Genomic DNA, 17896 nt, shown 5'->3' with positions numbered 1-17896 from the left:
GCTAGCATTTGTAGTAAACAATGTGAATAGTCAGACTCTCAGAAACCCTGTCACACAAGCCCAGGCTAGCTAACTAACCAGATAATGTTAGTAGTAAAAAATAAACTATCATAAATATTATATAAAAATCTACTCAAAAAGTATATTGTTTAGTTGCTAGCCATCTAGCTAGCAATACAGGGAAGAGTAAGAACTTTTACGAATGTTTTTTTTAAGAAATCCTGTCAAGTTAGCCAACATTAGGTACTTCATGTTACTAACATGATGTTAGTAGTAAATATAATAAATGCTATAACAAACATTTCTCTCAGAAATTCTCTCTCTGAGGAGCTTTAATTTAATTTGAGAGTAAAATTTGTAGTAACAATTATACAATTTCCAGAATAAAACACACTGAGTTTTTTTTTTTACTTACAGGGTTGAATACAAATATAACTTAAATATTTTTAGGAATCCTCATCATCACCTTGCTAGCATACAGTAACCCAAAGGAAATGTAAGGTTTATTTCTAAGATCATAATCAATTAACTCCAATCTCTGACATTTTGACAATCATTTTCCAGTCAGATCATCCAGCAGATTATAATCTCATCAAAACATATTATTATTATTATTATTATTATTATTATTATTATTATTCGTTAATTTAATTCTCAGTAACCACTTCACAACACAATCTACAATTCCACAAACCACAATTACACATTATTCACACATTTATTCACACACTCATTCTTCACACACTCATTGTTCACTCATTCACTCATTCGCACACACAAAGAAGACCGAATAATCCCCGGACAGGACACCAGTCCACCAGGCATACAAATGTTCACTCATTCATACAATTGTTCACTCATTCATTCACACACAAAATGTAAAAATTAAGAAAGAATTTTTTAAGGAATTTTGAACTAATAATGCAACCTTTCTATAAGAATGTGTACAAACAGGGCTCGGGCAAAGCATTTCAACTTCTCCTCCTGCTGTCACCTCTCCTTAAACAAACACATCCGTCCCACTAACCCCACATCTCCCAGCGCTCCGCCTACCCCTTCGACCTGCCAATCACTCATCCACGCAAGGTCCCGAGCAGGGCAGAGAACAAACACTACCTTTATGATCCTCCCTCCACCCTCAGTTTCCCCCTTTTCAGCCACCTCACCCCCTGCCAGCCTGAACCAGAGCAGGACAGACAGGAAGTGGGGGAGGAGTTTCTCAAGAAAACACGCACGCATTCCAAGTCATAGATACAGGCTCGCTTCCACACCTTCTACATCTTTTCGGCTTTGTTATGCACGAAGAGCTCAGAAGTGAGCATCCGATGGGAATTTGATTGCCCTCGTGAAAAAGCAGGCACTTAGCGCCCCAAGGAAGTGTTTGGTGTTTTAATTGGCCGTGTTGTCTCGATCTTTTCTATTTCTGATCTATTAGCCTGAAACCGGACCTGCAGGAAGTGGTCCTGCAGACCATCTTGTCAGCGCAGACAAATTATTCCGCAGCCTAAAAAAAAAAGAAAGAAAAGAAAAAAGAGACTGTTTTTCTTTTCTTCTTTTTTCCCCCGCTGTTTCGTTCCTGTTGTTTTTGTATCTCCTAATGTGAGCAGACGGCCCCTTTAAAAAGCTGTTACCTGAGTTATTGAGGGAGGATGAAAGATCTCAGATGCAGTACAGGAAATTCTCCCCTGGAGGTTGCACTGTTCCTGCCTGTGAGCCACACGACCCTCTGCCTAATTTTTTTTTTTTCTGAACTGAAAATTCTGAAAAAAAAATCAGTGTGTGGATGAAAACCAGGTCTATTTTTGAAGCTGCACTGTAAAGAATCTTGGGTTGATCGCACCCACAGCCTGACTGTCGCCTTTCTTTGCAGACAAGTCTTTGAAATGTGATTGGACAAAAGCGCAGGGTTGACGTTGTAGCTGTCAGCTACAAAATATTCGACCAGAGCGAGTCATTCTTACCATAAATTAGCTTAGTCAGATAAGAGTTCCCAGCAAAGCCTGAATCAGATGCCAGCTCTCTGGTGTTAACACAGCTGCTGGCATTGAAAAATATACTGATGTTACAATAAACTTTTCAAGGATATCATGAGGCTAAAGTGCTTTTATTACTACGCTGTTACTGACTGTAAAATATAGCTGGGTGCAAAAGTTTATACCCCCCATTGTTTCTGAGTAGGAAATAAAAAAAACTACACTTGTGTTAAATAGTTTATATTTTATAGGTTTAACATTAAATGTTCCCATAATAACATTTACTTTTTAAATACATTTATTTATGTTCACTATGGCATATAGTTTTTTTACATGACATTCAGAAAGGAAAATGTAGCTCAGGTTGCTACTGGATGCTTGAATTTCCTCTGGAATCAATAAAGTATCTATGTATCTATGTATCTTTGTATCTATCTATCTATCTATCTATCTATCTATCTATCTGTCTATCTATCTATCTATCTATCTATCTATCTATCTATCTATCTATCTATCTATCTATCTAATGTTTAAAACCATCTTTGATACTACAATTAAGACTAAGTGTTTTTCACTCAATTTGTTCATTTATCTTTACTTTGTCTTAATCACATGCAAACATTTGCATTTAACTGGAACTTATTAGACATTACGTCCTAGAATTTCTTTTTAACTTTCCTCTATTTCCTACTCAAAGTTGCACGAAAGCAATATGTCCTTTATATCGAGTCATACGAAAATTACATAATATATAATCACTGTTTTGTTTTTTAAACAAAATGTCACTGAAACGGAATAAAACAGACAGGAAACATAAAGCACCTAAATTCAAAATGAATAAATTCTAAATTTGAAACAAATTGTATTATAAGAAAGACAGCCTGCTCTTATCAAAAATGAACTGGAGATTAAAAATGATGTCATGGCATGATGTGGTAGAAGGGACACCAGTGTCCTCAGGACAAGAGGAAGGCATTAGGAAAAAGGTAAAAGGTCAAATACCCATATTAAATATCCTCGGCGTAAATAACTAAGACGTGGTGGTATAGCAGACCTCATCGGAAAGCCGGTACAAGCGTACGGCCTAAAGCTAGCTCAACTCTGCCCTCCACCTAAGAGGTTTAGCCCCTATCTAGTGCATTTGCCCCCTTTTCACCCTGATTAGAACAAAAAACTAGCATCCAAGCCCAGACCCGGTGCCTTTAACCTCTCGTATTGATAATTGTTTGCAAAAGTCTGCGCTGGATGCCCTGAAGCAGTGTTCGTGGACACAGGCCACCAGTATCACCATGCTGACCCTGAAGGTAAACAGGGGCAGTAGTAAGCCTCATTAGCTCCAGCCGCAGGGCTACGGGCTCCGTGACACGCACTGCTGCACTTTGACCTTTGTGATTAAATATCGCTCAGGCTCATCTGCTAACATTTAGCCAGCATCGCCAGTGCTGAGCCCCAATGGCACACGTTCAAATGAGGCTCACGACTCAGCTCTCACACTCATCTCCTAACACCTGGATGACGTGGAGGAAAAATCACATCAGTGTGACAATGATATCAGGAAATGAAATCACTCTATAGGATTATGTCATGTTTCTCTCATTACTCGACATATTACATATTCACTTCATTAACTTTTAAAAAGTGGTTCGTTTACAAATTTTAAAATTCTACAGCACTTCTATTGAAGTAATTCTTTCAACGTGCCAAAGAAGCAGATGTACACAGAAACCTTCAGCCACACAACCTGCATGCTATACAACTTACTTCCTGTTACTACATGTTAACATTTTGTTAAGGTAAACTTCTTCAGAGGTTGGTAGCTTGCTGTTATAGGAAAATATCCAGCAACAAGTTGGAGTGAAGCATGTTTCAGGAAGAGGTAGGTCTTCAGTAATCTTATTAACATGTTAATGAACGTGTCATGATGTTTATCGATTTATAGTTACATTTAAAATTGTGCAGAGTAAGTTTGAGGGTGTTGGATGTTGAACAGGTTGATCCTGTATGGTCTGGTCTTTATCAGCAATCAGGTCTTCACTGAACTCAGAGATTGCGATGACCCATTAGTTCCTCAGGAGCTCTCGATTGCACTGTTATAAACTGTTGTAGAAAGGATAGTATTTACATTTACATTATTTACTGTCCATTGTCACCCAAAGGAGAATGGGTTTCCTTCTGAGTCTGGTTCCTCTCAAGGTTTCTTCCTCATATAATCTCAGGGACTTTTTCCTTGCCGCCGTCGTCGTCCGGCTTGCTCATTAGAAGTAGGAATAGATATATAGTATTTTAAGTTTATATTATTTAAATTGCATATATTCATTCATTCATTCATCTTCTACCGCTTATCCGAACTACCTCGGGTCACGGGGAGCCTGTGCCTATCTCAGGCGTCATCGGGCATCAAGGCAGGATACACCCTGGACGGAGTGCCAACCCATCGCAGGGCACACACACACTCATTCACTCACGCAACCACACACTAGGGACAATTTTCCAGAGATGCCAATCAACCTACCATGCATGTCTTTGGACCGGGGGAGGAAACCAGAGTACCCGGAGGAAACCCCCGAGGCACGGGGAGAACATGCAAACTCCACACACACAAGGCGGAGGCGGGAATCGAACCCCGACCCTGGAGGTGTGAGGCGAACGTGCTAACCACTAAGCCACCGTGCCCCCAATTGCATATATTCATTTATTTATTTTTATCCTTGTTTATTATTATTATTATTATTATTATTATTATATATATTTATTTCTTTTTTCTCTCTCTCTTCTGTTTCCATACTTCTGTAAAGCTGCTTTGAGACAATGGGAATTGTTTAAAGCACTATACAAATAAATTGAATTGAATTGAACACATCAAGATGTGTCCTGATCTTCTGATTATTTTTACACATTATATTAGGCAACATTTTCCATATTTGAAGCGAAGAACTAAATTGTATGCAAACACCACCAAGTCTTCTCCAAGCCTTGATTAATCTCTCTCTCTCTCTCTCTCTCTCTCTCTCTCTCTCTCTCAGATTTTCATTGTTAACTGTTTATCCACAGCAGCATTATTTCTGATGATGACCTCTGCACTGTGACCTACCCGTCTTCCTGAGGGGGAAGTCCTCCTCCCTGGTGTCCAGGCCAGAGGGCAGAGGGGATCTGAACGTAGGAGGCATCTCTCCTAAAGGAGGAGACTTCTGCTCCATGGACATATGCTGGCTGGTGCTATGAAAAAAAAGACAGTTGACCGGATTAATACGTCATCTCCAGGCATAACGTATACAAATGCCTAGAAACATGTTCAGTAATCATGGACTTGGTTCACAATAAGAATTCCTAAATACTTCCTGATTAGTAGCTAACATCGTGTAGATGAAGTGTTCTGGCTGTCCAACATTTACTTCCTCTGTTGGCTTTCGTTTTTCTCACCCAAAACCTCTTTCAATAAAATATTACATGCCAGGATTTTCATTTCATTTCCTTTTTTAGGGCAAATTTCAGTTGAAAGTGGAATTACAACATCATCATCATTATCATCATCATCATCATCATCATCTTTACTACTTCCTTTATTCCAGGAATAGTGTTCAGCTGCAGAGTGAATTTTTCCCCCCACATTTTTATAGATTACTGTAAATCATACCAACTCAGCGTGACATCACTGAAGACTGTGTTTGGTAAAAGTGAAATTCAACCAAACTATTCTGTTAAAATGGTGTTAGCCGTATGACGTAGATCTTGGTGTAGATGCTTTGGAGATAATCTAATAAATCCAACCCTGACACCAAAAAAAATCCAAAAATGATATTAATCAAAACACTGAAAGATCTCAGGGTCTTCATTTATTTTAATGAAACATCACGTACATGTACCAGAGTTTGGCACGCTGGTTGAGTGGGTGACCAGATGCAGGCGTGTCTTTAGATGATTTATTCAGCAGGAAGTCGTGCAGTTTTTGTCGCACCTCAGTGCTGGCCATAGCACCTGAAGGAAAAAGATCCGGGCCTGCATTAAAAATTATGCAATGCATTATTAAGAGCGAAAACTCCACCCACTAAACTCAAATGCCATAATGAATCATTACCAACTATAGTTTGAGCCAAACTCATATTAAATAAAGACAAATGTGCAAACACTGCCACCTTCTGGTTGTAAAATCGTGCTGGAGATTTACAAAAGCACTGATATGATCTTGGTGTTTGTGCAGCCTCACAGATCACACCTTCAGGAAGTCTGGCATGTGTATCGCTAATATCTGAGTATGCTTTAATGTCCAGGCTCCTTTACGTTCTTCTACCGTTCCAGATACATAAAATGGGGTCCAGGGGACCATCAGGGTTATGAAGATGATGATAGCTGAGATTCATTTGAGTAGTGTTAATAAAACGGGTCTATAAAAATATGGACCTGTGTATTTTTTCTAAACTAAAACTCATTTATTTAAAAACACTGACATGTTGTGCTTTTTTTTTCCATCTCCATTCACAACTCTTGCTAAGAAATAGCACAGCACAAAACACTGTGTTACACATTGTGCTATAAAGCTGGACACTGGAGACTCTTTCCATCATAGTTGAATAAACCTCAAATTTACATATTTAAAGAAGTGTATTAATGTTTTTTAGATGAGATTATGCAGTACATCTGCTATAGATGACCCTGTGAAAGGCATTAATTTAGAACTATAACATGATAAAAGAGCTTAATACTACAGAAACCTGCACAACAAAGCCAGCATAAGTGACTTTTGTTTTTTCTAAGCATTCTGTCTCTTTGTAATACATCAGACAAGAACTATTCAACCACTCAGGTCATTTTCACAAAGGTCAAAGTAGAACCCGAGATCTGATTCCTGGACTGCACCTGGTTTTGAGCCATCCTCTTGACTTCAAATCTGAAATGGCTAATTAAAAGGCATTAAAATGACTTGGAGAAGTAAATGTGTACATACTCTCTTTGCTGCGCTCCTTCTTCCTGTGGTTGAGGTGTGGGTGTTGCTGTTGCTCTCTCCTGTGGCGCTCCAGCTCCTCTCCCTGCACCTCCTCAATCTCCTCATCTATCTCGATTTCAGGCGTGCGCTCTTCTGCGAGAGCCTCCTGCTGCTGTCGGAGGGTCAACAATGCCTGCTGGAGCTGGACGAGGGAGCACAAGACAGTGGATCAGATGCTGAGAATGTCAAGATTTTTCATGTCACTTGCACGGTTTAGAGCCGTTTATAACAGTCAGTAGTTTGTATTATAACAGTCAGTAGTTTGGAGTATAACAGTCATTGGTTTTGATTATAACAGTCAGTAGTTTGTATTATCACAGTCAGTAGTTTGTATTAAAACTGTCATTAGTTCAGATTATCACAGTCAGTAGTTTGGATTATCACCGTCAGTAGTTTGTATTAAAACTGTCATTAGTTCGGATTATCACAGTCAGAAGTTTGGATTATTACAGTGAGTAGTTTGATTATCACAGTCAGGAGTTTGGATTATAACAGTCAGTAGTTTGGATTATCACAGTCAGAAGTTTGGATTATAACAGTCAGTAGTTTGTATTATAACAGTCAGTAGTTTGGAGTATAACAGTCATTGGTTTTGATTATAACAGTCAGTAGTTTGTATTATCACAGTCAGTAGTTTGTATTAAAACTGTCATTAGTTCAGATTATCACAGTCAGTAGTTTGGATTATCACAGTCAGAAGTTTGGATTATTACAGTGAGTAGTTTGATTATCACAGTCAGGAGTTTGGATTATTACAGTGAGTAGTTTGGATTATTACAGTGAGTAGTTTGATTATCACAGTCAGGAGTTTGGATTATAACAGTCAGAAGTTTGGATTATTACAGTCAGTAGTTTGATTATCACAGTCAGTAGTTTGGATTATAACAGTCAGGAGTTTGGATTATAAAAGTCAGTAGTTTGGATTATAAAAGTCAGTAGTTTGGAATATCACGGTCATCAGTTTGGATTATAACAGTCAGGAGTTTGGATTATAAAAGTCAGTAGTTTGGATTATAAAAGTCAGTAGTTTGGAATATCACAGTCATCAGTTTGGATTATAACAGTCAGGAGTTTGGATTATAACAGTCAGGAGTTTGGATTATAAAAGTCAGTAGTTTGGAATATCACGGTCATTAGTTTCGATTATCACACTCAGTAGTTTGTATTAAAACAGTCAATAGTTTGTATTAAAACAGTCATTAGTTCAGTCAAAAGTCAGTAGTTTGGAATATCACGGTCAGCAGTTTGGATTATAACAGTCAGGAGTTTGGATTATCACAGTCAGTTGGTTCTCTCTCTCTCTCTCTCTCTCTCTCTCTCTCTCTCTCTCATGCATCCATTAAAACTATAACATTTTGTAAATCTTGAAATAATCAAAGCATAATTGCAAACAAATATTGGATACAACAGCACATTATTTAAAATGATCAATACTCCTTAAATATAAATAGGCATTTAAACATTTCCCCTAGAGAACCTATATGTGAGCTGTAAATTTCATTTTTTAGATGAATTTTTAGCATATATACATTTTAATACTTCTCATCCTTTAACAGTGATATTATTTTGCAAATATTTTATTTAACTGACAATTTTTTATTCAGTAAATCTACATTTTTAAGGCTTCAGGGTACATATATCTCAGGCTCTGAGATTAACTCCACCTACAGCTTTACTCGCTTTAAAACAAGTACAGCTTTTTGTGTCAGAAGACTTGTCAGGGTTTAAACTGCAATTCCCAAGGCAAAATGAATAAATTTCATATTCATGTAGAGGCATTTAAATTGATTCTTAGCAGCAGGAAAATAAACTCCTGCAAAATTACATGAGCATATATGCAAATATTCTGAACATTGCAAACAGACCATTGCACAAGTCATCAGTGATACACATAAGCGATTCGAATTTTATTTGAGTTTCATATAAATATTTTATTTTATTTTATTTGTGGTCTCAATGATTGATTATGTACTATGCATTTTTTTAATGAAATTGTTTACATCACGTGTTTTTATATGAATTCCCCTTATAAGTACATTCCAGTTTTAGATCTATGATGAACATAAAAAATAAAAAAAAGTAAATTAAATTAAAAAAAAAAACTTTTACTTTTTGAAGAGTGGACTTCTGTATGATCTCTGGCACAAACATTCTTCAGATTGACATGGAGATGTTCTGTGGCAGTCCTGCCCTCTAGTGGACATCACTTTATGCACTGAAGTTACTCAGGCAAGTAAGCAAACAATCCCTATGACATAACCATTTCCAGCAGACACCCTTATCTAGAGCAACTTCGATTTTCATCTCATTTGATACAACTGAGCAATCAATGGTTAAGGGCCTTGGACCTGGGAATCAAACTCACAACCTTTTGCTTGGTAGTCCAGCACCTTAACCACTAGGCTACCACATCCCTCGTATGAGCCATACGAACGTATGAAAGTATTTTTTATTTTTTTTCTGAGTAAAGAGTAACTATCAGGACGCAGATCGGACCTTGATGTGCTCCTGTAGCTGAGCCTGGTGCTGTCGCAGTAATGCCTGATGTTGTTTCTGAAACTCGGCAATGAGCAGCTGTTTCTGGATCTGCTGCTGCCTCTGGATCAGCAGGAGTTCCCTCTGTAACTGCCTCTCCCATTCATCTGAGTCCCGCTCCCACTCCGGCATACTGACCTCAGACCTGCCCACCGGGGACAACAGCTCTGATCCTAACACACAGAGAGAGGGGGAGAGAGAGAGAGAGAGAGAGAGAGAGAGAGAGAGAGAGAGAGAGAGAGAGAGAGAGAGAGCGAGAGAGAGAGAATTATGGACAGAATTACAATAATGCTCACTTTTACATGTTGATGGTTGTTCTGCTATTTTTGGTGTTTCATTCCACCGACAATGTTTTTAATCAGTATAAACAAGTGAATTATTTTATTGCTGTAAGTCTGATATAGAATGAGTAAAATGTTGGCTTTCAGTGTGAGACGTGTTTTTTCCCTTTGTTTTGATAACCTTACACAGAATTTTAGAACATTTTTTTGGGGGAGACAGTATGGGGTTTATTAGGGGGATTTTTTAATGAATATTTATCCCTATAAGCTAGATAAAAACAGAAATACTTATGTAACACTAACAATTCTTAAAGCCCTGAGTGTCTACTTTCATATGAGATTCATATTAAGCACCACTGTGGACTGGGACATGACAAAGGCATTCAATACTGAACATGAACACATCAAAACAGGAGCAATTAAGATTATACTTTCAGTTAAACAGCTGTAGCGTACCTGAGCCTCATAACAAGCCTCGACTCTTCCTGACATTTTGTGCACATGAAAAACTTGAAATAATGATAAATAAGGAAAATATTGCTGAAATTTACAGAATGTTTGTTTTCCTTAGCTCTAGATTGCAACCCAGGTAGCAACCAAACATCAGATCACTTAAAGCTATAAATTCTGCTTTGCCAGCATTGGCCTAACAGTAGGGTTGCTATTATTAGTGTTTGCCAGGGTTGCTTTTATAACTGCTCTTTTGCCCGCACTGGCTCAAAGTTACCCCACTGTTGTATCCAGAGGGCAAACACAGCCATTCAGAACAGACTGAGAGCCAACATCCCTTTGCTACCTGGGAGTGTACGGTATTTCTCGCCCATACAAAGCACCACACATGGCAGTCTAACCTACTTGGAAAGCTTCACACAGTCCTTACACAGTTGTTGTCAGGTTCACGTGTATAACCTCAAAGTCCACCCGATTCACCGTAGCACATAATAGCTCTGTCAGGTGCTTCACAGCTCTGACCTGTACTCCAGCCCACAGCTCTCTTCTTCAACAGACATCCACCCTCACGTCTGAGAACATAGCGGTCTGCTGGTTTTCATTAGCAGCCTTGATCTCACTGGTCGCTCAGAGCACAGACAAAGATCTCAAAAAGCCAGATGTAAAAATGGGGCCCTTCCGTATTTTGCCCCATTGCCCTATTTCCTGCTCCCATCGATATCACAAAAAAAATCACTTATATCTAAATCACTTAACAATCAAGTCTGCTACAGTATAAGGATAAACATCTCCCTTTGAGCTCGCAACCTTGGAGTATCCATGGATAATCAACTGTCCTTTTTCTCGCATGTTGCTAATGTGACACGCTCATGTCATCCTTCTCTACAACATCAGAAGGATTCGGCCATTTTTGTCCACACAGGCTGCTCAGGTACTTGTTCAGTCTCTTGTCATTTCAAGACTGGACTACTGCAACTCACTGCTGACAGATCTACCAATGAACGCAATTCGTCATCTGCAAATGATCCAAAATGCAGCTGCACGACTTGTTGCTCCCTCCACTGGCTTCTGGTACAGTAGCTGAACGAATCAGATTTAAAACACTGATTCTTGCCTACAAAGCCAAAAATGGACCAGCTTCATCTTACCTCAAAGCTCTTATCACTCCTTGTACTGCACCTCGCACCTTCACCTTCACCAGCACTGCTCCACTGGTCCCATCTCAGGGAAACATGTACAGTAGGTATACAATAAGACTCTTTTCTGTTCTGGCACCGAGGTGGTGGCGTGAACTTCCCCTAGGGGTCCGGACAGCTGAGTCACTAGCTATCTTCAAACGACGGATGAAGACCTACCTCTTCCTGAAATATTAGAACTAGCACATTTCCCCTTGTTTGTTAGGTGTATGTTTAAAAAAATACAGTCTGTAACCTAGTGAACCAGTGTTAATGTATTCATTGACAGAGACTTCAAAGCACTTACTGTATGTGCGTCGTTCTGAATAAGGACGTCTACCAAATGACGTAAAATTAAAAGTAAAGACTTCTGATGATCACACCGACAATATAAAGTGTACTTATTTTATTCTTTCACAATATAAATTTCATATAATCATATTTCCCAGTGCAAGTCCTGCTAAACCGCAGGACAAACTGAGAATATTATGAATATTTATAATCATTTTCTTCTAATGTTTCATAGTAGCTCTAATTTCTAAGCTCTTATTGCTATCTGATTGTTTCTTCTTCCGAAACTACTCCTGGTTGGAATCTCGTTGCTTGATGTGCACTCTGCTGGGGACAGATCTGCAAGGACAGCCCGTGACTCATGGGATTGTTGTGGACGGTGGCGTCTTGAGACCGTCACACCGTCTTTGAATTACTGTTGCGTCTGTGGTGAACTCAGAAATGATGCTGTCCTGTTTGTTCCTCGGGAGCAATTGGTTGCTTAGTTCCACTCAACTAAAAACTGTTGGACATTGTTTACATTTACATTATTCACTGTCTAGTGTCACCCAAAGGACAATGAGGTTCTCTTCTGTGTCTGGTTCTTCTCAAGGTTTCTTCTTTATATCATCTTAGAGAGTTTTTCCTCACCACCGTCACATCAGGCTTGATCATTAGGGATAGACGGTAGAGATAAATAGTAACTTAATTTTCAACTTTTAACTTTAAATATTTATTGTTTCTGTTCTTCTGTAAAGCTGCTTTGAGACGATGTGAACTGTTAAAAACGCTATACGAATAAATTGAATGAAATAAATAATACCACATTTTTACCATTGTACCGTTTTACCATTATATCTAATTTCGACACAACCACAGTTTTCTTTCTTAATCATAATTATATCATAGTTAATTATAATGTTGTCAAATTCCAACGAAACAAGTTAGTTTCTTTTATCACGTGTTACATCAGCTATAAACAGTTGTTCCCTTAACAACCTCTCTTTTCTTCTCTCTTTTAAAAAAAAAAAAATTAACAGAAACCGAAAAGAGCAAAGACGTCCAAAGTCCATCCCATATCAGGAACCGCAGGTGAAACTGGAGACTCTTTTCATAAGTGTTATATAAATGTAACAGAAATAAATGTTAACCTATCAGTAATTACATATTTGTCTGCCATAAACTCAACCCAAGTCCCTGTGTGTGCTGGAAGATCTCCGTGCTGTGCTGTTATAGAAAATTAATCAAAACCTTCTGACCAATCAGAACCAAGAATTCAAAAAGAAGCTGTATACATTACTATAGTTAGTAATGAGAGAGAGGATTTATTTGCGTATTATTACGCTTTATAAAGATTTATAAAATTATACAGAGTACATGACACCAGATGAATAACAGCCTATATAACAGCATATAAATTGAAACTTAAGAGTGAAAGAACCCACACACACCCAGCTAATGATATACGGCAGCAATAAGCTGAAAGAAAGACAGACAGAGAGAGAGAGAGAGAGAGAGAGAGAGAGAGAGAGAGAGAGAGAGAGAGAGAGAGAGAGAGAGGGAAATAGAATAGAGAAATAGAGGAAAATAGAAAAGATCAAGACATATTGTGCAATAAACATTGAGATTAAGAGAAGTGTGTGTGTGTGTGTGTGTGTGTGTGTGTGTGCGTGTGTGTGTGTTTTACAAATGCAAACTGTTTAAGTACTCTTGCTCACATTAAACCTTGAGCAAAAATATCATGTGTGTCTGGCAGAGATGCAGCAGAGCCGTCTCGAGCAAACCCAATAACTATTTTGCAAGTGTCTGCAAAATAATAGGAAAATGAAAAAGTCCCAGTGAGTCATACTGTGTCAGTTGTTCCATCATCAACCTGGAATTTCAGGGGTGAAGCCACAAAAATGCAAAAACTGGTACTGACATTAAACCATAACGTTCCTCTGTTTAAGCTGTGCTAACTCCATCTGTTACTTCAAAATGTTTATGTAGTGCAAGTTACAGTTTATTCTACAAGCTCCAGTTATGTAAAGATACACTGCTTTATTTCCACATTACACATTAAAGGCCCAAGCGATCTCAGGAAAGGCACAGTTTATAAATGTGTAATAACTCTATAGGTTCGTGATCACGTTGTTCTCAAAGACGCACATGTCCGCACGTCACATGCGTCAAGCGGCGTAAATACTTTTAAGGCTATCGGGACTAACCCGAAAAAAATATCCCGCTCTCACTGGTGCTATGTGAAACTCTCAAGGGTGAAAAACACATAAAGACATTCTGTCCAGCGACAGAAAGCTTTTTTAAGCTCAATCTAAAGACAGAAGGCATGTGACTGTCATGTTCGAGACGCGGTTCAACTATTTTTATATCCGCGAACAAAACGGTAGAAAAAGGAAAGGCTGGTTGGCATGTGTGGGAATGCAGGCGTCGATGTCTGTGTGTGAGAAGGATCTGGATTTGGGCCCTAATATATAAAGGCATGTTGTACACATGGCCTTAATCTGTTGTGTGAGACGGATTTTAGCACTCCACGCCTCCATGCACACAACGCTACAACAAATACATTTTCTTCGCACTACTTTTTTTGGTTGTTTTTTTAGAAATTCACACACAAGCCTACATACACACATGTGCATGCACTAAAATATACTATAATACACTAAAATTTGCAATCATGCAGGAATAAAATCCATCCAATGCATACACACACACACACACACACACACACACACACACACAGACCTTTGTGAATTCACTATGCAGATCTGGACACGTTCTAGACACAGGAACTGACTTACAGCCAAGTGTATCTGACTCTGAACACAACCATGACCAAAGTAAAAGTGTGTGTGAAGTGGCCGCTAGTCAGTCTGACTCCTGGGGCCCCTCATCCTGTAAATACACACACTCCGCAAAAAGCAGCAGGCATCAAAAAAGAAGCACGACACTGACCTCCGTGTTAATTACTACTAATAGACTCCAGAATCTGCTCCAGTCACAATCACAGCTACAGACACCTCTACAGTGATGGCCTGCGCTGAGGACATACGTTCACCTAATCAGCAAATTCTACTACCGTGAACAATGAGCACTACAAGTTTCTAAACAAAAATAAATAAATTAAAAAAATATAAGTGCCATATGCACTTGCAGAAAGAGTGAGGTTTATAAATAAAGCTTTTCCGGTGGGCGGATTTATTAGGAGTTAACTCAGACAGAATGATAACCGAGGCTAATCTTAGCACCCTAATGCCTTAAGCCTAAAATAACGAGGCCAGGAATAGCCGCACCCGAGTGCCAAGGAGCCAGAACATTGAGCTGGCCTCGTGCTCCGCCGGTCCAGTGAGGCTGAGCGAGGTAAACAGCATGCCCATCACACTAGCCTTTAACTGGCGCCAGGGGCCACAGTCAGGCCTCAAATACTACAAAAAGCTCTGTGAAAGAATGATAATCAGATACAAACTGGCACAAGACAACAGAAACGGAGTAGTAGTTTCATCTTGGCACATTTTGCACTCATCTTGGCAGCTTGAAAATAAATCCCTCAGGATTTTATTTGTTTTTTAATGGGTTCTCATGAGTTTTTACATTCAGATTTTAATATCTGTTAAGGCTTTAAACAAAAAAGCCATCATCAACGTAGTAAATTTAAATGAAGATTTCCTTAAAAAAGAAGTTTATTTCGGTTATTTATGCAAAGTAACGTTAATGCCAGCCGTAAGAAAACGGTCGCATTCGTTTATAGCGATACTTTAAATTATAAACCAGATAAGTCCTGAAAAAAATACCTGTGCAGTTAATCCATTTTATTGTATTTTTGAGTACAAATCTGAACTAATATGACTTTATACATTTACAAATAGAGTTTGTGTATTCTGAAACATTAACGACAACATGGATTTTTAATTTAATTTAATAATGATTTAAATTCAACCACTTATGTCAAAATCTTTCATTTTCATTGTGAGACTAAAAACTTCTTCCTATTCAGGATCCAGATACACATCTAGGATCTAGTGCTCTATGCATTATCCAATATTCAGTTAAATTCTTGTGTTTGCCTACCTTTAATTGTTTTTTTTTTATTATTATTATTATTAATTACAGATTAATGCATCATTTAAAAAATATGTGATTAATTTATGAGGAAGTTCGTGTGGTATTTTGCAAGTGTTCTATTCTGACAGACTTGTGTTATGTGACTAAAATTAGAAAATTGTATTTCTGATGTGAAGTAAATTAAAAATAAATAAATAAAATAAAAAATTATATATATATATATATATATATATATATATATATATATATATATATATATATATATATATATATATACACACACGTCATAATTAATTTAATCAGTGCAATTTTTTGACAGGGTACAGCACTGAATTTCTGAATAATCCCCAGGCTTGTATCCTTGAAGGCCCTTAGCCCTCATCTGCATCTAAGTCACTTCAGATAAAAATAAAAGATAATAATAAAAAAAAAGATAAAAAAAAAGATATTTTTATTTTATAAAAATAAAGATAAAAATAAAACACGTCCATCTTTGATGCAAATGCAAAAACATAGATATGTAGGTGGCTGTTTTGCTCAGCCAGACTGACGTGTGTCAGAAAAACGCTTGACCTCTATCTTTTATTCATCAGCACCGAGCGGCATTATTTCCACTACAGCCCTCTTTCCTCACACCGTCTGGAGCAAACCGTGTTCAGCTCAGCGCCTATAGACTCCTGCACGGCTATAAGCACTGACTCACGCTGCTCGGCTCTCAAATGTCCCTTAGTGGCCAGAGTGAGTCAGAGCGGACGAGAAACAGAGATAGTGCTCAAATAAACAGAATCGCAGAGTTATAAAACAGAGCAGGCTAAAAATGGAAGCGCTGGCTGACATTTTTGAGTTGACGTACTCATACTGGAAGTCACATGAGAGCGCTTAAGTAAAATTCCCTGTAGGAGAGTTTATAATATCATACACCTGAGACTTGCAGAACTGGAGTATAAAAATATATTGTACATAATGCCCAAAGGAAATTCAGGGCAGGACTGCATTTCAGGAGAAGTAGCTCCTTGTCTGCACATTTTCAGCTCTTCAAGATAAAAACTGATCGTAATGGGAAAGCTGCAGTAGTTTAGTATTGAGCATGTTCAGGATTCTGGCTGCGTACCAGTGTTTCCTAGGACCAGTTCTCCAAGGATTGTTTCTAATTTAGGCCTGAACAGCTTAATGAAGTGTGCACTCTGCATCCAGCTGCAAGGGACTGTCTTTATTTTTTTTTTTTTTGGAGGACAAGCAGAAGGTCTTTTATTAAATGTGAAGATTCTGTAAAGTGTGCAGTGAAAAGAAAAGACATCTTAGAGAAAACAATATGGCAAATGCATATGATGCTAGTTTGTGGTATTTAACATGGTGGTTAGTTTTGTTAAGCAAATGATGATGAAAGAGTTCTGGGATCTTTTTTTAATTCAGTACTTATAATGTTTTTTTTTTTTGAACAACAAGAAATGCAAATGCAAATAATATTTTATTCATTCGTTAATATTGAAATTTACAAAAAAAATAAAATAAAATAAAAAAAAAGAATAAAAATATATAGATTTGGAAACGGAACCAATGAGAACCAAAAATGTAGGTTTCATCTATAAGCAAAGACACGTTATCTAACAAATCTAGAACCCTTATGAACTAAACTCTAGGTTTATTCTAGAAACACAACCAAAATATAGTATAAATCTACAACCACTGAAAAAACAACATCTAAGTTTAATCTAGAAACACCGACAACCAAAATCTTGTATAAATCTAGAAACACTGAGAAGCAAAGATCTGGGTTAAATCTAGAACATTTCCGGACCAAAAATCTTGAATAAATATATAACCATATAGAATCAGAGTCTACCTTAGAACCATGAAGGCTTCATTGGCCTCTGAGGAAACCTTTCACGGTTCTCTGCAGAAACCCCAAACTGAAGAATTAATAAGAAAAATCCTCCAGACTGAACATTTCAGAAGTTAAGAGATATCCAAAGAAGCCTGAAACCCCATGTAGGGTTCTTTTTTCCCTGTAATCCTATCAACTCGATATATTTAGATCGAGTTTACAACATATTTATCCTGAGCTATTACTTTATTTGGTCTTTTAGTTTAAATAGAGCTATTAGTTATTTTCGTTAATAAAATAAAGTTTATTCATTTATCATGGCATACTGTTCAAACTGTTCAATCATT

General features: G+C 37.8%; 1 protein-coding gene across 4 annotated transcripts in view; it reads right to left on the bottom strand.

The window, feature by feature from the left end:
• Window positions 1-17896, bottom strand: part of LOC132864009 (histone deacetylase 9-B) — a 48545-nt gene that overhangs the window by 19607 nt on the left and 11042 nt on the right. For 3 of the 4 annotated variants that reach the window (XM_060897184.1, XM_060897183.1, XM_060897181.1), the window contains 4 exons: window positions 9451-9662; window positions 6916-7096; window positions 5831-5969; window positions 5065-5189 (listed from right to left, as the gene is read on the bottom strand). In XM_060897184.1, coding sequence (XP_060753167.1) covers window positions 5065-5189; window positions 5831-5969; window positions 6916-7096; window positions 9451-9662 — 657 coding nt within the window. The remainder of the gene's footprint in view (window positions 1-5064; window positions 5190-5830; window positions 5970-6915; window positions 7097-9450; window positions 9663-17896) is intronic. The other variant, XM_060897182.1, reaches the window with a different exon arrangement.

This window comes from Tachysurus vachellii, chromosome 21 (assembly GCF_030014155.1).
Source record: "Tachysurus vachellii isolate PV-2020 chromosome 21, HZAU_Pvac_v1, whole genome shotgun sequence".
NCBI classification, from domain to species: Eukaryota; Metazoa; Chordata; class Actinopteri; order Siluriformes; family Bagridae; genus Tachysurus; species Tachysurus vachellii.
This window is presented reverse-complemented; position numbering and strand designations above follow the sequence as displayed.